Source organism: Fringilla coelebs (genome assembly GCF_963513975.1).
Source record: "Fringilla coelebs genome assembly, chromosome: 6".
NCBI classification, from domain to species: Eukaryota; Metazoa; Chordata; class Aves; order Passeriformes; family Fringillidae; genus Fringilla; species Fringilla coelebs.
In genome coordinates this window covers 49,523,520-49,542,490 of record NC_140034.1, presented here as the reverse complement: position 1 = coordinate 49,542,490, position 18,971 = coordinate 49,523,520, and the positions used below count along the sequence as shown (strand labels likewise).

Below are 18,971 nucleotides of genomic sequence, written 5' to 3'. Positions count from 1 at the left end.
ATCAAATGACAGAAAAAATAAGACAAGTATCAGTTTGGTTTGGTTTTTTAAATTTTATTATACTGTTTCAGTAGCATTCTGGTCAGTATTTGAGCACACATTTTGCAATTCAGATGATCATAAGAGGCATGAAATTTCATTTCAGCTGGACACAATGCGCTTCAGGTCACTACTGATTGAAAGTCAGAAAAATCTATAATCATTTAGAAGTTCATAGAAAAGGAGGGATAGGTTGAACTCAGCTGTACAAGAGTAGATAGATGGTACAAATAATCACATTCTATTAAGGAAATAAAACCTTAACATTCACAGCTAGAAACGAAGAGATAAGAAGCAAATGGCTAAGAAATCATTTGCTTTTGGCCCAAATATCATCTCTATCCTCATCTCCAAAACAGTTGCAGGACAATAGCACAGTGGGGATCGAGTTCCAGTCAGATATAACGTTTGGAGCACTATATTCATATACTTTATCAGTTACATTTCAATGGCAATATAGGTGTTTTAAAAATACTTGGACTTTGCAAAAGATTGCACAGAACTTATGAGGAAAAATAACTCTGAATATTCAAAGAGACATTCTAAGAACCAATTCCATGTTTTGCTATGGGGTTTTTTAAGCCTTCTATATTAAGCTGCTTTGCTAAAGGCTGATTGTCTGTAACAGCACCATTAAAATGCACAAAATTTCAAAACTTCCACTGAATAGTTAATCTAAAAACAGTGATCTGGTGATAAAGATCATCTCCAGGAAGCCCTACAAGAGAAAAGCTCCTATACAGACAGTAATGTTAGGGATCAATTCCATAAATTCCTGGCTTACCACGGGTAGGTAATGTCTGGTATCCACTGTCAGGGCTTATTAAAGCACTGGAAGGATGGCTGAGGTCACCCCCTAGCATTGCCAGCTCTGGTTCACTGACGTATGAACGCAGCTCCACCTATACAGAAAAACACTCATCAGCTCGAGTGAAATCACAGATACCAAGTCTTAATAATCCTTAAACAAATCCTAAAGCTTTGTTTCTGGATTGCTACATCTCTCTCTGCCATTATTATCATACGGCATTATTATTATGATGTCATTGTTATCGCTCTGCCATTCTATATCATGATTACTTTATGAAAGGTCCATATATTTTACAGACAACAACAACAACATATTTTATCCAAGGTTCCCATCTCTTTGAAGTGCAGGGGTGCAGGAGTGTGAGTGCTCACCCTGTAATCTCCATTTACATACTGGCCGAGCTCTCTGTCTCTCTTTCTCTCGTCTGACTGACGCTTCAGGCCCCGCACCGAGGTGTGTCTGATGACAGTGGCTTCTCTGGGGAGGGGTGGGACAGCTGGTGGCTGATCCTCAGGGCTGTACAACTGAGGGAGAGGAGGTCTGGGCGGTGCTTCATCTTCCTGGGAAGAGGAAAACGCAGGGATTTGGCAAAGAGCATGAAAACAGTCTGGCATAAACTGCAAAATCAAGGTCGGTGCATTATGCGAAGTATTTGTGACTGCTTCAGCGTGCTCTCCTCTGTCCACACCACTTTGTCTTGCTTTAAAGACCAAGCAAGACCCAAGAAATCAACCACGAAGCATTTCCAAGGAAGGCTCTGAATATTAACCCATTCTAAACCAGTCTATGGCCACTGTACCATAGGCTCCACATGTGTTGTGCTGCAAGCACTGCTGCTCAGCTCCAACAGAAACACCCACCGCTGCGCTTCCACAGTGTGTGCACCTCCCACCCGTGACACTCCCACTGCTCCTGGCAGAGGGAAATGGAAGCACTGCTGAGCAATCTCACAAGAGCACTACTCACAACCTTTGGCTTGAGCTTGACTGGTGACTGAAGAGGTGGCTCGATTTTTTTCAGCTGCTGTGCTTGGTGCTGTGCCCTGGTCTGGAAATAAGGCTGTGGGTACAGCCTGACCTCCAGAGGGGATTTCACCGGGCTGCGCGGAGGGCTCTGCGGGACGGAAAGCTTGCTCTCCACGGCAGCAAGGGAAGCTGGTAAGGAAGGCACTGAAGACTGAGAAAATGAAGGCACTGTTTTTCTCTCTAGGGGAGAAACGGACAAAAACATTTCTTGATGAGGATCAGGCCAAAAATGAAACCACACGGTTCGGTATCATCCCGTAAAATTCCCGGTGGAGGGCAGTGGGAGCAAAGGAAGGAAAAGCCTCGGAGTTACATGAAATCAGTCCATCAGCTACAGCTGCCCCCATGCCACAGATTCCTGCAGATCCAGACCATCTCAGAGCTATTTTATCTCTGTATGTGAAAGGTGAGGTTTGCAGCAGGCGTTAACAGACTCTTGCTACCCCAGCACATCAGGTCCTGCCTTTGAAATGTAATAAAGCCACTGCAGTGCAGAGCACACACACCTTCCCTTCCTCTCCTCCAGAGCTGATGTTGCTCTGCCCACCAAACACCTGCCTGAACAGACAACTGCAGCAAGAGCAGCTGGGCTGCATCCAAGGGAAAAAAAAAATAAACCAAAACCAATAAACCCAGAGGAAAAAAACACAGAGAAAAGGATGCAGAACAGATACTACACTGGTAAGGGCCTGGCACCTGACAGGAACCCCTTCTGCAACTTGAAAAATGTAGCACATTATTGTAATTGTTGTTCCCTTTTTTTTATGGCTTGTTACATTTTAGAACCATTGGTATGTGAAAACAAACAAGAAAAAACTTTTCTATCACCTCAGGCAAAGAAACACCAAGTTAATGCACTCCATCAACAGAGATTTCTGACACATCCAGTAGCAGAATTCACTGGATTTTCTGCAGCAGAACAAATTTCCAGATTATTTGCACAGACCCAAAGACTCAGCTGCATTGGTGTATTGTTTATTTTTTCATCATGTTCTCCTTACCTGGATTCTTTATAGAGTCTACTATGGTTTTGTAGTTTGCTTTATTTGCACTCAAGCCAGCTGTAACATCTTCAATTCTCCACAAGTCTTTTTGTATTTGTGTTTTCTCCTGTTGTTTGTAGTAAAAGAAAAAAAAAATCAATTATACCTCAGTTAGAATTTATGATGGGCCTTTCCTTCTTTTGATACCACCAAACTACAATTACAGAACTTACCTGAAAATTAGGAGTTTAGAAATTAGTTAAATAATTATTTTAAAATATAAATTAATAAAGACAAAACACCAAACATATCTTGTCCATAAAATGTATTAAAGCATTTTCTGACTCTTGGAAGACTTCCTATAGAAGACAGGGGAAAAGGCAAGTCTATATTTTTCTACAATATTGTTCAGACTGCAAAAATATAGTTTAATATTCTCCATAAAATGTGTTTCCAGAACCCTTTAATTTGAACTTTGTTCTTAAATCTTGTACCTCTGAAACTTAAGACTGCTAAAGCGACCTTAAAAAGCATCTCAATACTTTTAGGGGAAATAGCCAGTATTAAAAAAGCAAAAAAAAAAAAACAAGAACAAACTCAGACATGCTGACAATTTCAATTTCTGCTTATATTTCAGTTGTTAGGCCTACTGGCCATGATGTATTACAAGTTAAAACAATATATTGCTGCTGCTCCAGGACATGGTTTCATCTTGCATCCTATTTTCTTTACCAAGGCTTTTTTCCAGGAGGAAAGAAAGAAAGAAAGGGAAGCTTTGTCTACAAGACTGAGCTGCATCACAGCCTGGCTCCTGAAGCCACCATTTCAGTCATTCCAATCCCCTTAAATAGCTGCTGTCATCTAATTCATTAAAGCCTGGTAACACAGATTTCAAAAATTTGCATCAAGAATTAACTTGGTAAAACCAATACCATTAAAGAAAGCGAAGGCAGTGAAACACTTAAGTTCAGAACTGCTCACAAACTGCTCAAGAACTCCAGAAATTCATCACTTGCCACGAGCTGCAAAATAGCTACTAATTAATCCTATAAGGCTGAGGGTGGAAAAAAAGTTCAGTAAAAGCTGTTACACCTCATAGAGCTAAGGAAGGCATATAAATTGCTTTCCACTTTCTGTCTTAAATCAGGAAATATGTTCAGCCAGGTTACAGATCAGCAAACAGGGTGCCAAGAACACAAACATTTAAATGATGGAGAATGTTATTTGCCTGTAGTAAACTCACTCGAGAGATAGGACATATTTTGAAAGATTGTCAGGACACAAACTATAAATTTGCACATTTCATTTCATTTTTCTGAGATTAATCATACTACAAGGAACCAAATGATGGATTTACAAGAATCAAGCCTCAGAACTGGTGAAAAAAACACGATGTTGCACTGAACATCCTGCTTCTGAAACCACTCAGAAAATGTTTGATTAGCAATGTAGAAAAGCCAGATCTTTTAGTATTATTTCTTCCCATTACTTAAATATCAATGTGAAGAGAATATTTTACATCTAAAATGGACCTAGGCTGAACGATAAGCAGATGAAATAATTTTAAAATTATGAAAGCCAAGATTGCTGTTTACAGAGGGGTATAAATACACTTTATTGGGAAGCAGGAAAAGGTACCTTGGTGAGAAAATTTTATTTCTCTGACTTCTTTCAAACAGAAACATAATTTATACTGACATAAAGCAAGAGGAGAAACACTTACCAACTAAGAAGTCATCACTGATAAAATAACCCATCTCAGTTAAATTCAGCATGCCCAGATCCTCCCCAACCCTTCAGCAAAAGACAATTGAAGCTACATTCTAAAAAGCAAGATTTACTCTGACCAAGCTGCTTAAACATTTAGGCTTTAACCTCCTAATTAATGCCACATAGAAACAACATCAGTGGTCTCCTACAGCAACTTGAGCCTGCAAATTTACTGAATTTTTAATAACATTCCACGAAGACTGCATTTTTTTAAAATACAGTGTGTATTAATTTAGTTCTATTGGAAAATGCTAAATAAACAATCTTGAGTCTACATGCCCTTGGGCAGAGATCAAAAAAATTCTAACTACTATGGGTACTTCAAGTGAGACTTCTTTGAAGGAGTACAGTTTTTTAGAATATTCAGTACTTTCTGAAAAAAACAGTTCCCCTTAGAATCTCCAAAATAGGTATTCAGAAACATTTTTTTAAAACTTAGCCAAACATATCTGTGCATACTTATATATATATAGATATATAAAAGTATACACACATATAACTGATAATGTGCTTATGGCTGTGTGTGTATTTATAATTAATCACTTATGTGATATGAGTGATAATCAAACTGAATTAACATTTTTTTCCTGGGCAAACCACACTCCCTTCCATGGTATTGGTGAATCCCATGCCACACATCCAGTATTTTAAGCATGTTTAACACCTAACTGGAAATTTTATCTCAAAGTAGTCTAAAAAGGTGTATTTTGTTTAAAGGTGTAATTTGCCTATGTTAAACTAAGCAATTTCATACAAGGACCATTTTATTCTGATATTCTCCCAGGATTTTTTCTTTAAAATATATTCTGCAGCTGAGCTCAATTACATAGTCTGACTCCAGAAACTGAATCACTTCCCACACCCCAAAATGAAAAGTAAATGAAAATATACTTTGAAGATTGATGCAATCAGAAAAGGTTTTACAACTCTTGCTTTGATACAAACATTTATTCATTATAGTGAAAATAAACAGGCTTCAAATTATAGCTGATCAGATACTTAAGGCAAACAAGCTAAAAAATTTAACTAGTGAGCTCTTTTGGTTCAAGACATTTGGAAAAGTAGACTAAGATTTGAGAAAAATGTATACATTAACTGTGTTCTTGTGTTCAGCCCAAAGGAAAAATTATCCAGTATTCCCTGAGAATAAAGTCACCAGCTGTAAGCAGGTATGTAGAAATAATCTTGTGTTCCACATCCATTTCAGCAAAGAAAATAACTCAGCTTCAAACAAAGCTTCTTTTTAAAATTTGAAAGTGAATAATTGATTTAAAACTGAGATGCCTTTCAATTACTGATGGCTGTTAAACACTTTTTCCACTTCACAAAACAATCTGCACAGATAAATCTTCCATAAATAGAAGAACATGACAAAGAACAAGTAATGACAATAACAACCAGTGACTGATGCTCTTAAAAATGGATAAAGAAGCCAACAATGTCAGATCAAATAAATGGAAGGCTAAGAAGTCCTGCACAGTCTTATAAATTGAATAGGTTATCAGTGTCAAGATGTCAGCGTGTAATAAAAATGTAATAAAATAATGACAAATTTGCATAGACAACTTGTGAGAAACTACTGCACCACTGCATGTGCTGCAAGACAATGCAGTGCTTTTTCTCACTGCACAGCCTGAGCACAGTGCCTGAACTCTGCAAACCAAACTCCGTGACAGCCCAACGCACCGCAAAAATGGCCAAGAAAATTTCTCTCATGAAATGGTAACTTCAAGTCCAGACTAAACCATCCTCTAAGTGCTTACAGTGTCTGGAAATGGACTCACCTGAGATACCAATGAACTGCTCATCTGCTCCTGTAAGGCTTTTTTCAGCTGGCTCACATCCTTCTCCAATTTCAGATACTCATTCCAGGCATTTTCCATCTCCTGTTAACAAAAGGGATACTCTAATACAGTGCTAACTTTAAAACCACTTTCTCCATCCTGTAATTGAGCACCAAAGAATTTTAAGTTACTGTTGTTCTATTATAAAAAGAAGTAAAGAATCCATTTCAGTCTACATTGTTGCTTAGACTTGACTGTACACCTGAAAACCCTTCGTAGCTTGCATGATCAAGTCAAGAACCTGTAGTTAAAAACCTCTGGCCAGCTTCCTGAAAAAAAACCAAACTGGCATGTAACAGAATCCCTGCACCAGAGTACAGCCCTTTTTCCAGTGACTTGCTATTTATGCCCACAAATAAATTTTACACACTGACTGTGAAAGCCACATATTTTTCTAGAGACACAAACTGACTAGATACATTTCAATAATACTGTCATTTTAGTGATCAGACCTCACTGTAACGATGGTGCTCATGCAATTTTAGAAACAGTCTTACAAAGAGCTAGTCTCATATTCATGAAGAGGCACTAATAATAGAGTGAAACCAGTATTAAATTAGATTTTATTTTTATTAAGCTATAATATGAATGGTAAATTTTTACTGAAATATCAACAGATTTTCCCAACTCCTTTTACGCTGGAAAAACATCCTGGAATCACATTTATATTTTCAAAGGACTTGCTGAAAGATTTGCAATTTAAGCCCACACTTAACATAGACATTAAAAAGGTTAGGGGTTTTTGTTTGGTTTGGGGGCGTGGGAGGCAGGCATTGAAAACAAAGTTGGAGAGATTGTTTCATTTTTTTGGTCTGGTTTAGTATCCTGTACCTTAACCAAAACTGTTCAGAACAGGTCTTAAGTCCCCTATCCAATGACCAACACAGTTTTAGTCTAACTGGGATTTTAATCTGGGTTTTCTTGAAGCAACCAAGCACACGTACCGTTGAAACTTTGGATATTTCTGCCCGAATACGTATAAGGTCCTCTTGCAGAAGTCTCTGCTGGTAAGATATTTTTTCTGCATGTTGTGGTTGGTCTTTGTACTGATCCATCTGCCTGTGCAAAACCTCCAAAACAGACTCCAGCTGATCCTAACAAAGAAGGCAGCAGCAAGTTTACAACATTTACACGGAAATTTATGCATCTACTTGCAGGAATATGAAAGGTGTTTTCCATGCCCCAAGTCTTCCCTATAAACCAACAGAGGTTAGCATTGGCCTCCTGTTTTGGAGACTCACATGTAAACAAAAACTGCAACAGCCTGAATTACCTATTGTATCCAAAATTATCAGGTATTTCCTATTAAATCTTCCATTAAGCACCCAAAACAGTTGAAAACACAAAGCAGTGTTTACCCTCTGTACAAAAGTGTAATTTACAGTTTCAGAAGAATTCCCTTAAGCACTATAGAACTATGACAGCTCTGCCACAGCCCAGCATGAGCTGTTTGTTTAAGGACAGGTTCTCCTTCCCTGCTGTGGGTGAAACAGTCATGTGAGGATTTAAAATACTGTCTAAAACATTAAACAGGCCCAATTCATTTAGTCAGGAGTAAATAAGATGGAATTAATTTTGCACAGCAGCTCTTCCACAGGATCCACCTGAACAGCACTTTCATTTTAGGATATACACATTTTCTTGAATTATTATTTTTATAATCACCTCAGTTTATTGACAGCTATAGCTCACAGGAAGTGAAGTAGATGGGTTTAAAACATTCACTTTCAAAAACATGTTTTCTCAAAATGGCTACTCAATCCTAAAATAAAACCCAATTCTTGTTATTACAGAAGTATATACACAATACAGTGCAATCATCATCCATTAATTCAATTTATTGTTTATAATTTCCTATTTTATGCTTCATGATTAGATAAAAGTTTCTGTTTTGTTTTATTATGCCCTTTTTAACCTGCTTACTTTATTTTCCTTAAGGGCTCTTATTTTGTCCTCCAAGTCCTGCAGAATTCTGTCCTGCTCACAGAAAACACTCAGTTTCACCTGGAAATGAAATCATACACATATATAAGATTAGATTTTAAAAACCAAGCAGAAAAGTATCCCCTTGTAATACTTCACCCCAAGGAGCATAACAATGATCATGTAACAAAAGAAATAGACAAATCAGTGCAAGAGGTGCTGGTGTTTGATACTTACATCAATATCACTTTCTGCAACCTTGACAGGTTTTGCGCTTCTTTCTTTCAACGTGTCACGTCCTGTCACCTAAGAGGAACAGATTTTCAAAACGTAAGAAATTTGTAGCAAACTGAAACCTAATGATGCTTCAGCAGCGAAAAGAAAGCTTTTGTTAAATATTCACTTTTATTAAGGAAAAAAAAAAAATTTGGATAGAAGTTCTTTCAAATCTGGCTTTATTTTTTGAGAAGTGTTAACAAAAGGGATTACTAGTTATATTAGGCTATTTAGTAACTCTTTCAGCAGCTTGGAATTCTGCACAAAACAGCATAATCTCACCTGTCTCTAGTTACAAAAGTCCTTTTCCTGCAAGATCTAGTAAGTTGAACAGTTCTGCTCTAATAGCCTTCTTGAAGCCAAAGGAATGGAATTGTTGATTTAAATGCACGGTTGCAACAATAGCAGCATTCATGAATGACTAAAAATACAACTTTTGGCAAGTGCTTCATTCTACAAAGGACAGTATCTTCCTCAGCACAGGGCAGATTTACTAAAGGCAGACTGCTATAAAAATGCCATAGTGAAATTAAATGTAATTAATCTATTTTGACATGGCTGCCACGTACCAAATCTCTCATTCCATAAATCACTGGTTTCATATTCCATTTCTGGTGAGACTATCTTCTCACATAACACAGTTTTAGAATCAGTACCAAAACAATACTCAATTGTACTTCCAACCTTCACATCAACCTTAAAAATTAAGGCATGCCTGTGTCTGTGTCTGTAGAAATGTTTATTATTTCCACTGCCTACACAGGACCCTCTTTGTGAATAAATGAGGTTAAGTGAAGAGCAATATAATAAAGCTTGTAAATAACACATTTTTTTAAAGGCCTGAAAATCTAATGATTTAAATCACCTCTTTGGAACATTTTGAAGGTTCATTAGAGCAAATACTATCTTACCACAGGACCAGCTGGTGATTAGTAGTATTCATATACAGCATATTCTTATTCACATACAGGCAAAAGTTTAAGAAGAAAAATTCACCTCAATATTGTCTTCAGTAATATAACAGGAGAGATTTTGATTCAAAAGCTGAATTTTGTGGCTTTTTTTAGTGAGGTAAGAGGGGTATAAAGAGGCAGTTTGCTTTTTTACCAAATGGCAATCTCCAGACTTGAAGCTACATATTTTACTTATTAACCTAAGAGTCACCTACAGAATCATGTTAGCTTTTTAGAAGTAATTAAATTTTACCCTAAGTGAGGTAAATATCATCTTCTCTCCTCCAGTGGCAGACTCCCTTTGAAGACTTCTCATGTACTTTTGAGTGGTGAAATATTGCTTCTGCACCACCAAAATCAATAGTTTTATTGCTGCTAGAAGCTTTCAATTTTTTGATTTTTTTCAACAATTTGTTAGATAGAAGAAAAAACTGTCTTTCAAAATTATTTATGAAATTATTTAAATGCAAAATCCTATAGATAATTGTAACAATTAATTAAATATAAACATAAAATACCAGCATAGCAAAAGTAATAATTCTGCATATTTAATTACCTGCAAGCTAAGACAATGCAAAAGCCTTTTTCAAAGCAACGGAATCAACACAAAAACAGGTCTTCAGAATTTGGGAATACTTTAAATTACAAAATCAGAACTGTAAGGAATTTGTTAACTATCAAGCAGTGAACATGACAACATAATGAGGATTAAGCATGCTCTCACATTTTCCAAATTCCACACAGGAGTCACTACTTGACACATTCATTTCCAAAACATGATAAAATGAAACCAAACACTGAGGTCAGCCATAATTTTGCATACAGACTCCAAAAGAGGGAGGGGGAAAAAAAGGGAAGTAAAAATAAAATCTTAGAGAAAGCACTACTGTGCACCAAAAGACACCTGAGAAAGCCAGAACACTGACTGCTACTTGAAAAAGCGATGGGATGAGCACATTTCAATGCAAGCAGTCTTACATGTATACTGGATAGTAACCCTTGTGCTGAGTTCTTTAGCACTTTGTATATCATGTTGATCAGAGGTCCATTATTTTCTATCTGTTTCAAACAAAAGTTTAGTCATAGCTTGTTACGGACGTCAAGATTTAAACCCCCAAACCTCAGAACTCCAAACTCCATGAGCAGCAGTGATCACACACTCCCAGGTCACACCTAAGCACTCTGCAGTTAATTGCTCAACCACAATTCCACACTGAAAAGTTCTATTTCAAAACCTCTAAAAAAGATCTCCAGAAATAATGGATTTAGTGAAAAAAAAGTTTAACTCCAGTTCCGAAATGTTCAGTCCTAACTGAAATTGATTAATCAGGGCGGGTCTAATTCAAAGCCCAGTGTAGTCAGAAGGGATACTTGAACTAATTGGCTTTCTATCTAAGTTTCCAGCATCTTAAATGGAAGATATTACACACATGACCTGGGAACTTGCTGTTACTAAAATCTGTATAATTTGCTTCCTTTTATGCAGTGCACTCTTCTTTTTTCCTTGTATCACAAATCAAACCGTTGCTACATTTAGTGGCAAAGCACAAATGTAACCAGTACAGGGACCCCTTCTCCAGCTTCACATGGGCTCTTTAATCTCTCAGCAACCTGACCTGAAATTTTACATTTCTGGACCATGACTGAAAGAAGGTTATTAAGGAATGCCCATTAGGAAAATTTTCATCATTCCTTTAGAAACACATTTGACATTTTGAGTGTCAAGATTTTCAAAAGGGACCCAGCTGGCATTAAGTTTCTTTGCACAGAAGTATCAGGTGCTTCCACACATATTTCTTTCTGGCTGCTTTTGTTAGGTGCTACAGGCAGTAGGATGGCACAAGGGGAACTCTAAGGGACCAAATATCTCCTCATGCTCCAGACTGCAACAAATTAATCTGGACAGAATCCACCAAAAAGTTAAGAACCACACCCCCCACCCCAAGAATTTTGCTAAGCATATCACATTTTCAGAAGCTTGACCCATGGTCACTTCAACTGTGAAAATTATTGTGTTTTACAATGGAAAAAAGACTGCTATTATTAATAATTTCTCACCTCGCAGGACTTTAAAAATTGTAATAATTTGCAAAAAATTTGTCATAAAATTCATCGGATGGCTTGGGCTGCAGTTACATTTGGCAAAGCCATGAACAAACCAAGGACAAGGCTTAAAATGAAACGTGTCCAACCAATTTTAAATTTGTGTATTAATGATTCCAACAGTTTACATACTTGATCATTTAGACTACATATACACCACCTGTATTATATGCTAAATACATATATGGTTCTATAGTAATATTTTCCGTGTATATATTTGGTTATATATTCAGAAATTCAAACATCAGATAAGACTGAAATACACATCCTCAAAATGCAATCAGCTCACAGGAAACACCCCATGGCATCAGTGAGCTCTGTACATGCAAACCAGACAGACAACAAGGTGTCAAATTTCCCTTCACCTTGATTTTCAGGAACACCACGTGATTTATATATGGCAAGACATCCTACATCCCACAGAAAGTGGCAAACTACTTTGCTAAGCAAAACAATGATATCTTTCTGCTGGGGTTTTTTGCCCTTCAAAACCTGGTACTAAGAATTCTGTATTTGCCTTCAAATTGCCAACCTTCAAGTGTACCAGACACAGAAGTCATTTAGACAGGTGACAGAACCCTCAGTATAATATTTAATTCTTTTTCAAAAAGAAATATCTCCTAACATTACTTGATCAGATTGTCTCTATGGATGGATGGATGAATGGGTGCATTTGAAATCTTTTAGCTGTAATAACATGAAAACAATGACAGTGCTAATTAATCACATTTTCACAAGAACATATGGCACATTATACAAATAATGGAAAAGTCAGTCTAAGAAGATTTAAAGGGGAAAAGCTGGATTAAAAGAACACGAGTTTTAACTTACAGGTGTTGACTTCATATTAGCACTAATGCCACAGCAGAGAAACACTTTCAATCTGTTTTTTCTCTGATTTCTCTAAACCCACATATCATCCACCTCAGTACCAGGAACAAAAATTGTTCTTTCAAACTAAAGCAAACACATTTTCTGAGTTTCCACTTTAATTGTATAGTCACTACTAAAAAGACACTCAGTACTCTAAGCACAAGCAAAAGACAGCTTCCATCTCAGACTAGAAAGTTACTTTAAAATTTACAGGTACAAACACAATGCAAAAAAGACAACTGGGTTGAAAAAAAGATAAAAAATTAGGTAGAGTCATCTTAAAATCTTACCTTTAGATCCAAATACTCTAGATCCTTTTTCAACTGGATGTAAGTGTCATCCGCCTTCAGGCAAGTACATAGGGAAAAAACAGTGCAATGTATTTGAATGTTTGGAACCATTTCAGAATAGTTGGATTTACTATATACAAGAAAACAGATGGAAGAGAGAACAAAATAACAGAGTAGGAGCACATAAAAAAAAAAAGCACATTTGCTCCACCAGCATATTGCTATTTACAGCTAAAACATGGGCAAAATATTTCCCAAGAGTATTACTGCCTCATTAAACCCCCTCCAAACACCTAGATTTTTGTTTCCACCTCTAACAGGACACAGAACTACCTGAAACAATACATCTTCAAAAGTTGTTTTTTCAAGATCAATTTCCACTGACTAGCCCTTCAATGAAAAAGTTACAGTGGTGTGACTGAATGACAAATGTAACTAGAAGGCATCATATAACTTATCACTAGAATACTTTTGATCACAATTTATATGCATTTTAAGATAGGGAAAGTATGAAATAAGTTTTGTGAATAAAATTCTGAAAAAGATCTCATTTATATGATTAGACAATCCATTTTGTCTTTTAAGTAAAAACATTCAAATTGATCCTTATTTTTCATTGCCTCACCTGCAATTGCTATCAGCTTAATCTCATAGTTACACTCATCTAGCAACATCTTTATTACAGTACCTTCAAGGAAAACATGCACAGAAGTCATAACAAAGTTATTTCTCCTCTGTTGAGAGAGGATATTTGCAGTACAAAATAAAGTTTAACTGTTGCAAATGTGCTACTTGTAATTAGCCAAAATGCCCAGAACTTCCTACAATTTTAGCTGCTATTTTGTCAGCATTTCATATCCTGGGTGCAATTAACTTCAGAATAAAAGAAAAACATAACTATACCTTTTCTCAAGTTTTGAGCCAATGAGAATGTGTAGTTAGAAAAAGAAAAGAAAAACCCTTTATGCCAGAAAATCAATAGATCACACTTGCATTTCTTTAGAGGTGTTCACTTACAATTCTTGTCAGATCAGCTTGTAAGACTGGCTGAGGACTCGACTAGAAAGTCTGCCCGTTTTTGGAGAGATCCCTGTTATTACCACCCATCTTAGTGCAATTGTTCTGTAGGTGAGGTAGTCGGGATATTAAACTTCTTCAATTCCAAAAAATCACTTTAATTTTGGGCTAAAGCCTTCACCAATTCCAAGAAGAGTCACCAGATTTTATTCCCAGGTGGCTCCATTTTTAAGGCTCTAATAGGAACCGGAGAGCTCTGTGAGTACATTTCTGGTTGATTTCACATTTACAAGTTTGATAACACCAGTGCAATCAAGAGCACTGTAGATGATCCAAGACGCTCCTGAGCTTTTATGAACCAATGTTCACCTGCAGAACTGACACAGTCACAAGCTCATATGAATGTACAGACTGGCTGATGCATTTCAATTTGCAGGTGATGCAGCACGTGGCACAGGGAGCCAACCCCACCATGAAAGCAGCACAAAGAAATGGTTTTGCTTCAGAATGAACTTATACAGTATTTTAACCCACATTTCTGAAGATGCAGCATTTTCAGAAATAGTATAAATACACAGTATAAAAAGAAGAAGACGCTTTGAAACAGATGCACTGGCACCCTGTAACTTAAAAATGCTCCTCTTTTATAGCAAATACAGTAAGCAAAGAAAAACCGCAAACGACCTGGGCACTGTAGAATACCAAAGAATGGGCAAGGAAGCACAGACTCAAGCATGCCACTAATGAAGCATTTGCAGAGTCACAAAATGTCACAGATGAGCCACGCAGCAGCTGACCTGATAGGTGGAATTAGTTGGCAAGTGCTGCAGTAACTGAGCGATTGTGTAATTTCTTATACTAGCCAACTTAGCCTGATGTCTCCTTAATCGAATGAGAAGCAATGTTAGCTCTTCAGGCTGCAGGTATTTAGACACATTGTAAAGAGGAAATTAGCAGTCTTCAGGGAGAGGAACTATAATTACATTTTTCACCTCAGTGCCCAGAAAGCAGTTACTTGACATGATTAAGCAATTATTTAATTAACTCTGCATTTGGTCAAACAAACATAATAAAACTCGAATCCTGTAATAACAGAAAGCTCACGTTGCAGATAAGGCAAAAACCCTACAGGTTTTACTGGGTTATGATTAAGTTCTCATTCGAGTTATTTATGCTTTAGCTAATACAGTTAAGATCAAAGACTGGGGATCTCAAAACTCGGCTGCACCAGCGGGAGGACACGAGAGGAGCCGAGCTCTGCACTTACCGACTTGCCGTGCAGGCTGGGGGCGCTCACCGTGTGTGTCATGTAGCCCATGGCAGGCATGGAGCGGCGGTCCAGGTGGGTGGAGCTCTGCAAGGATGCACAGCCACAAGGTAAGGATTGGGTTAAGTGCCAGCTGAGGCAAATTCACTCTGCAGCCCTGCCACAGATTTTCTATTTGAATTCGTGGCGTGCTCAGAACAGGGTAACGCACACTGGCCAGCCTGATCCTTTGATGATAAAAAAACTTATGAATGAACAAACACAAATTCAGCACCTGTGATGCTGGGCAGAGCAGTGGACTGTGGCAGCATGAGATGCTTCAGCAGAATGTGCAATGCAGCTCTCGGCAAATTTAAAAGAAATTCACCAAGTTTCCATCCCCCAACACAATGTCTCCCAGAAAAAGGCTTGGTTGGATGATGCCTTCCCACAGCAGGCTCGTACTGCACATGTGAATGCTCTCTTTTATCCAGGGAACATGAAGCTACTGACATGACTGACACCTTGTGGCAATCAATACCAAGGGGTTTTTTAATGATCATTCTTGATCTGCCCCTTTCTGCTTACAATAAGAAAGCTTACTGCACACTCATTCTTTCACCTTTCTCTTAAAGCCAAAGTTCTGTGGGTTCCTCAAGGCAAAATTAATGTCTCAGTTATTTTCATTCCTGTCTCTGAATTTCACTGGATTTGCCTCACCTGCCTTGGTTTTCTTTTTTAAGTGTAAGTGGATGGAATTTAATAAAGCAGTACAGGGAGTGTGGAGTATCATGGATTTATGCAGACACATTTAAATGTAGAATGATACTGTGTGCTTTCATAGGAAAACATGAGCATTTTTCTCTACAAACTTTCACTGAAGTTCCAGAGAGAAGTTTTTATGATGAGGAACTGTGTTTCCCAATACTGGTAAAGCAAAGATGCCATAAAAAGAGCTTAAAATTTATGCAGTTCCATAGCACAGGAAAGGAAAAGACTGCTGTACATGCCTTTATAAGGATGTAATGGTCCTTCAACTTACACGTGGAGAAACCAATATGTGGGAGAATATAATCAGAGGTTGGAAATATTAATTTCCAGTTCTGCAAATCACTTGACTATTTCACCCTCTGACAGAATATTATAAATCTATAAATGCAGAAAGACACCCAACAGCTGCCCCACATATACACTGGAAAAAAATCTAAACTGTGCATGAAGCTGCAGCCTAAAGTCATGGTCCTAAACCCACACTGGGTATCTGGATTTACAAGCCTCTCCCTTTGCAAAAACCTTCCCTTATCAGAGCCCATGGCTGAGGTTGAAGATTTAAGTGAATACAGAGGCTTTCAATACCAATTATTCCAAATCTACCAAGACAAATCAATCCTTGATTCAACACAAATTTCCCCAAATCCCTTAGGCAAGGAGAGCATTTAGAATACTGAATAGGGAAACCTCTGTCACCTCTGGATAAGAGGGTACAAAAGTCCCTAGAAAAAATCCTCACACTGAAACTATTCAGAAAGTTGAAGCTTCAGACCAACACTATTTGAATTTGGTTAGCCCACTGATAAAGACTCTGCAATGGACCTAAAATAGTAATATATGTATTAATATATGTAATAATAATAATATGGGCTTTACCATAGCTAAAACCAGAATCAGCTGTGTGACTAACTACAATAGCAAAACATGTAGAGAGAGCAAAGACAAAGCTACAGGCAAAAATAAATAATCAAGGAAGATTCCATCCTGCTGAGTTTTATATTCTTGCCTTCATACTCTCTACATTAAAATACTACCATCTTTATACATGTAAGCATATGCCTTCTGGTTTTTTAGTAAAAGTACTCCAAACCTATGCGACGTGACACCAATTTTCCTTTCCTAACCAACAAAAGTTAATAAATCTGACCAGAATGGCAAGAGCTTGAGGAGAAAATTATTCCTTGTATTAGCTTTTACAACTCACATGATCTTTCCTACACGAGGAAGGACGCAATGAACCACGATAAATAAACCCCCCGTGTGTGACACCACAGGCAGAACTGTTTGCAATCAGTTAAACGGACACCGACCTTTACAGCACGATTCCGAATCTTCCTGGGGGATCCAGCAAGAGGAACATCCACAGTCTGTCTCTCATCAGATGGTTTAACCGTGAGCCTTTCTGCAGGAGTATGTGGTCTCCGTGGGAGAAAGTTTTTTGGAGGTCCAGGTGGAGGGATATCAGATGGAGAGGGCGGAACAGATATCGATCGTGGAACATCTAATGAGCTTTTTGACTTAGCCCGATCAATGAAGTCTGAAGAACCTACATAAAGCGGGGCCGTGGGGCTGCCATGCTTGAACTGCTGCCTCTGCTGCCACTCATACAGCTGCCAAACAGTTCCATCCTTACTTGCTTTCCTCTCCTCCTGGGACATCTTCAAGTGGCTGACGCGATCTTGCGCGTATTTGTAGTCGCTCGGCAAATTGCGGTTTGGTGGTGGTGAGCTCCCTGAAGGCTGCCTGGTATTCTTTGGCAAAGTGTGGTAGTTTTCAGGAAAAGGAGGATTGGGACCCTGACGTGTAAGAGTCTGATCAGAAGCGAGGCTGCCAAAAAAAAAAAAAAAAAAAAAAGGAATACAGGATTTTAATTTAGTGTGATGAACTACTATTAACAAACTTAAGGAATGGCAGCATTATGTAGTTGAACTAAAAATAAAATCAAGAACATGAAGAAAGGAATAATTGTCATGTTTATCGAGTGAGTCTGGATTTAAAACATTCCTTTTCACAGAAAGTGTGCTGACCACTAGGTGGTGCAGTTTACGAAAACAAAAGCGTGTTCAAAATAACTATCTTTAAAAGCAATAAGAAATCTCACCAATCCCAGAATATCTCAGATAGTTTTTGTTCGTAATAATGAAGCAAAAACAAAGAAACTGCTCAAAGTCCAAAGGTCTGTATCATTAATTTTCACCTAATGCCACTGGTCCTACTGATTTGAGCAACATGAGACTTTTTACAACAAAGGTCATTGACAAATTAGAATATAAAAAGAAGTATTACATCCTGGCTTTAGTACTGGACCCATAAAACACTTAAGCTGTACCAACTAGACTTTTTAGTAGGTAGAACTGGCAAAAGGTTTGACAAAGTCTAGTTAGCTCCCTCTCCTCCTTTGAAGACAAAATCTTTGTGTAGCCTCATGTATAAGAGCCTGCCTGTCTAATTTCTGATTCTTCAATCAGATATCTGGGGGTTTTGTACTTGGAGTCATTTGCCCATTGATTTAGAATCTCCAAAGAGAAAACCACTCTGCTAGGCTTGCTACAAAGCATCAACACCAAAAAAAGATAAAATTAAAAAAGCCAACCCAGCACAAAACCACACAAATAAAGAAACTCCAAGCATCTTTTAAGCACTTCACTCAATAAATTCCACTCTGCATGAGAGGGAGACCTCATGGTTTGGAAAATACAGGAATTCCACATGAAAAAAAAAGCCAGGATGGAAAAGAACATCTTTGTTCAGCATCCAAGAATAACTGAAGCAAGGAGGAAAGAATTGCTAGCAGCAACTGCTGCTCAGTAGTTGCCACCATCCCTTTTTACTTGCAGGATTTGACACTGTTGGCCTGCCTGGAAATATGGATAATCTCAAGAGGATACAAAATCCCTCATGCCAGCAAGCAGAATAATTGCCTGCACTGCCTGGAGGGTTACAAATCTGTAAAGGCTCTGCTCTCTCATACCACAAAATCTTGATGTTACCTTGAATTTCAGGCAGGTAGTATGAACACAGGCAAATCAAAGATCAGCATACAGTGG

At 37.8% G+C, this 18,971-nt stretch overlaps 1 protein-coding gene across 3 annotated transcripts in view; it reads right to left on the bottom strand.

Annotated features, from left to right (window-relative positions):
• PLEKHA7 (pleckstrin homology domain containing A7) overlaps positions 1–18,971 on the bottom strand; it is a 103,781-nt gene that overhangs the window by 13,306 nt on the left and 71,504 nt on the right. For 2 of the 3 annotated variants that reach the window (XM_084208416.1, XM_084208418.1), the window contains exons 9-19: positions 17,235–17,751; positions 15,175–15,261; positions 12,891–12,944; positions 8,633–8,701; positions 8,396–8,476; positions 7,417–7,566; positions 6,413–6,514; positions 2,877–2,985; positions 1,817–2,055; positions 1,222–1,410; positions 824–941 (exon numbers count right to left, since the gene is read on the bottom strand). In XM_084208416.1, the coding sequence (XP_084064542.1) occupies positions 824–941; positions 1,222–1,410; positions 1,817–2,055; positions 2,877–2,985; positions 6,413–6,514; positions 7,417–7,566; positions 8,396–8,476; positions 8,633–8,701; positions 12,891–12,944; positions 15,175–15,261; positions 17,235–17,751 (1,715 nt within the window). The remainder of the gene's footprint in view (positions 1–823; positions 942–1,221; positions 1,411–1,816; positions 2,056–2,876; positions 2,986–6,412; positions 6,515–7,416; positions 7,567–8,395; positions 8,477–8,632; positions 8,702–12,890; positions 12,945–15,174; positions 15,262–17,234; positions 17,752–18,971) is intronic. The other variant, XM_084208417.1, reaches the window with a different exon arrangement.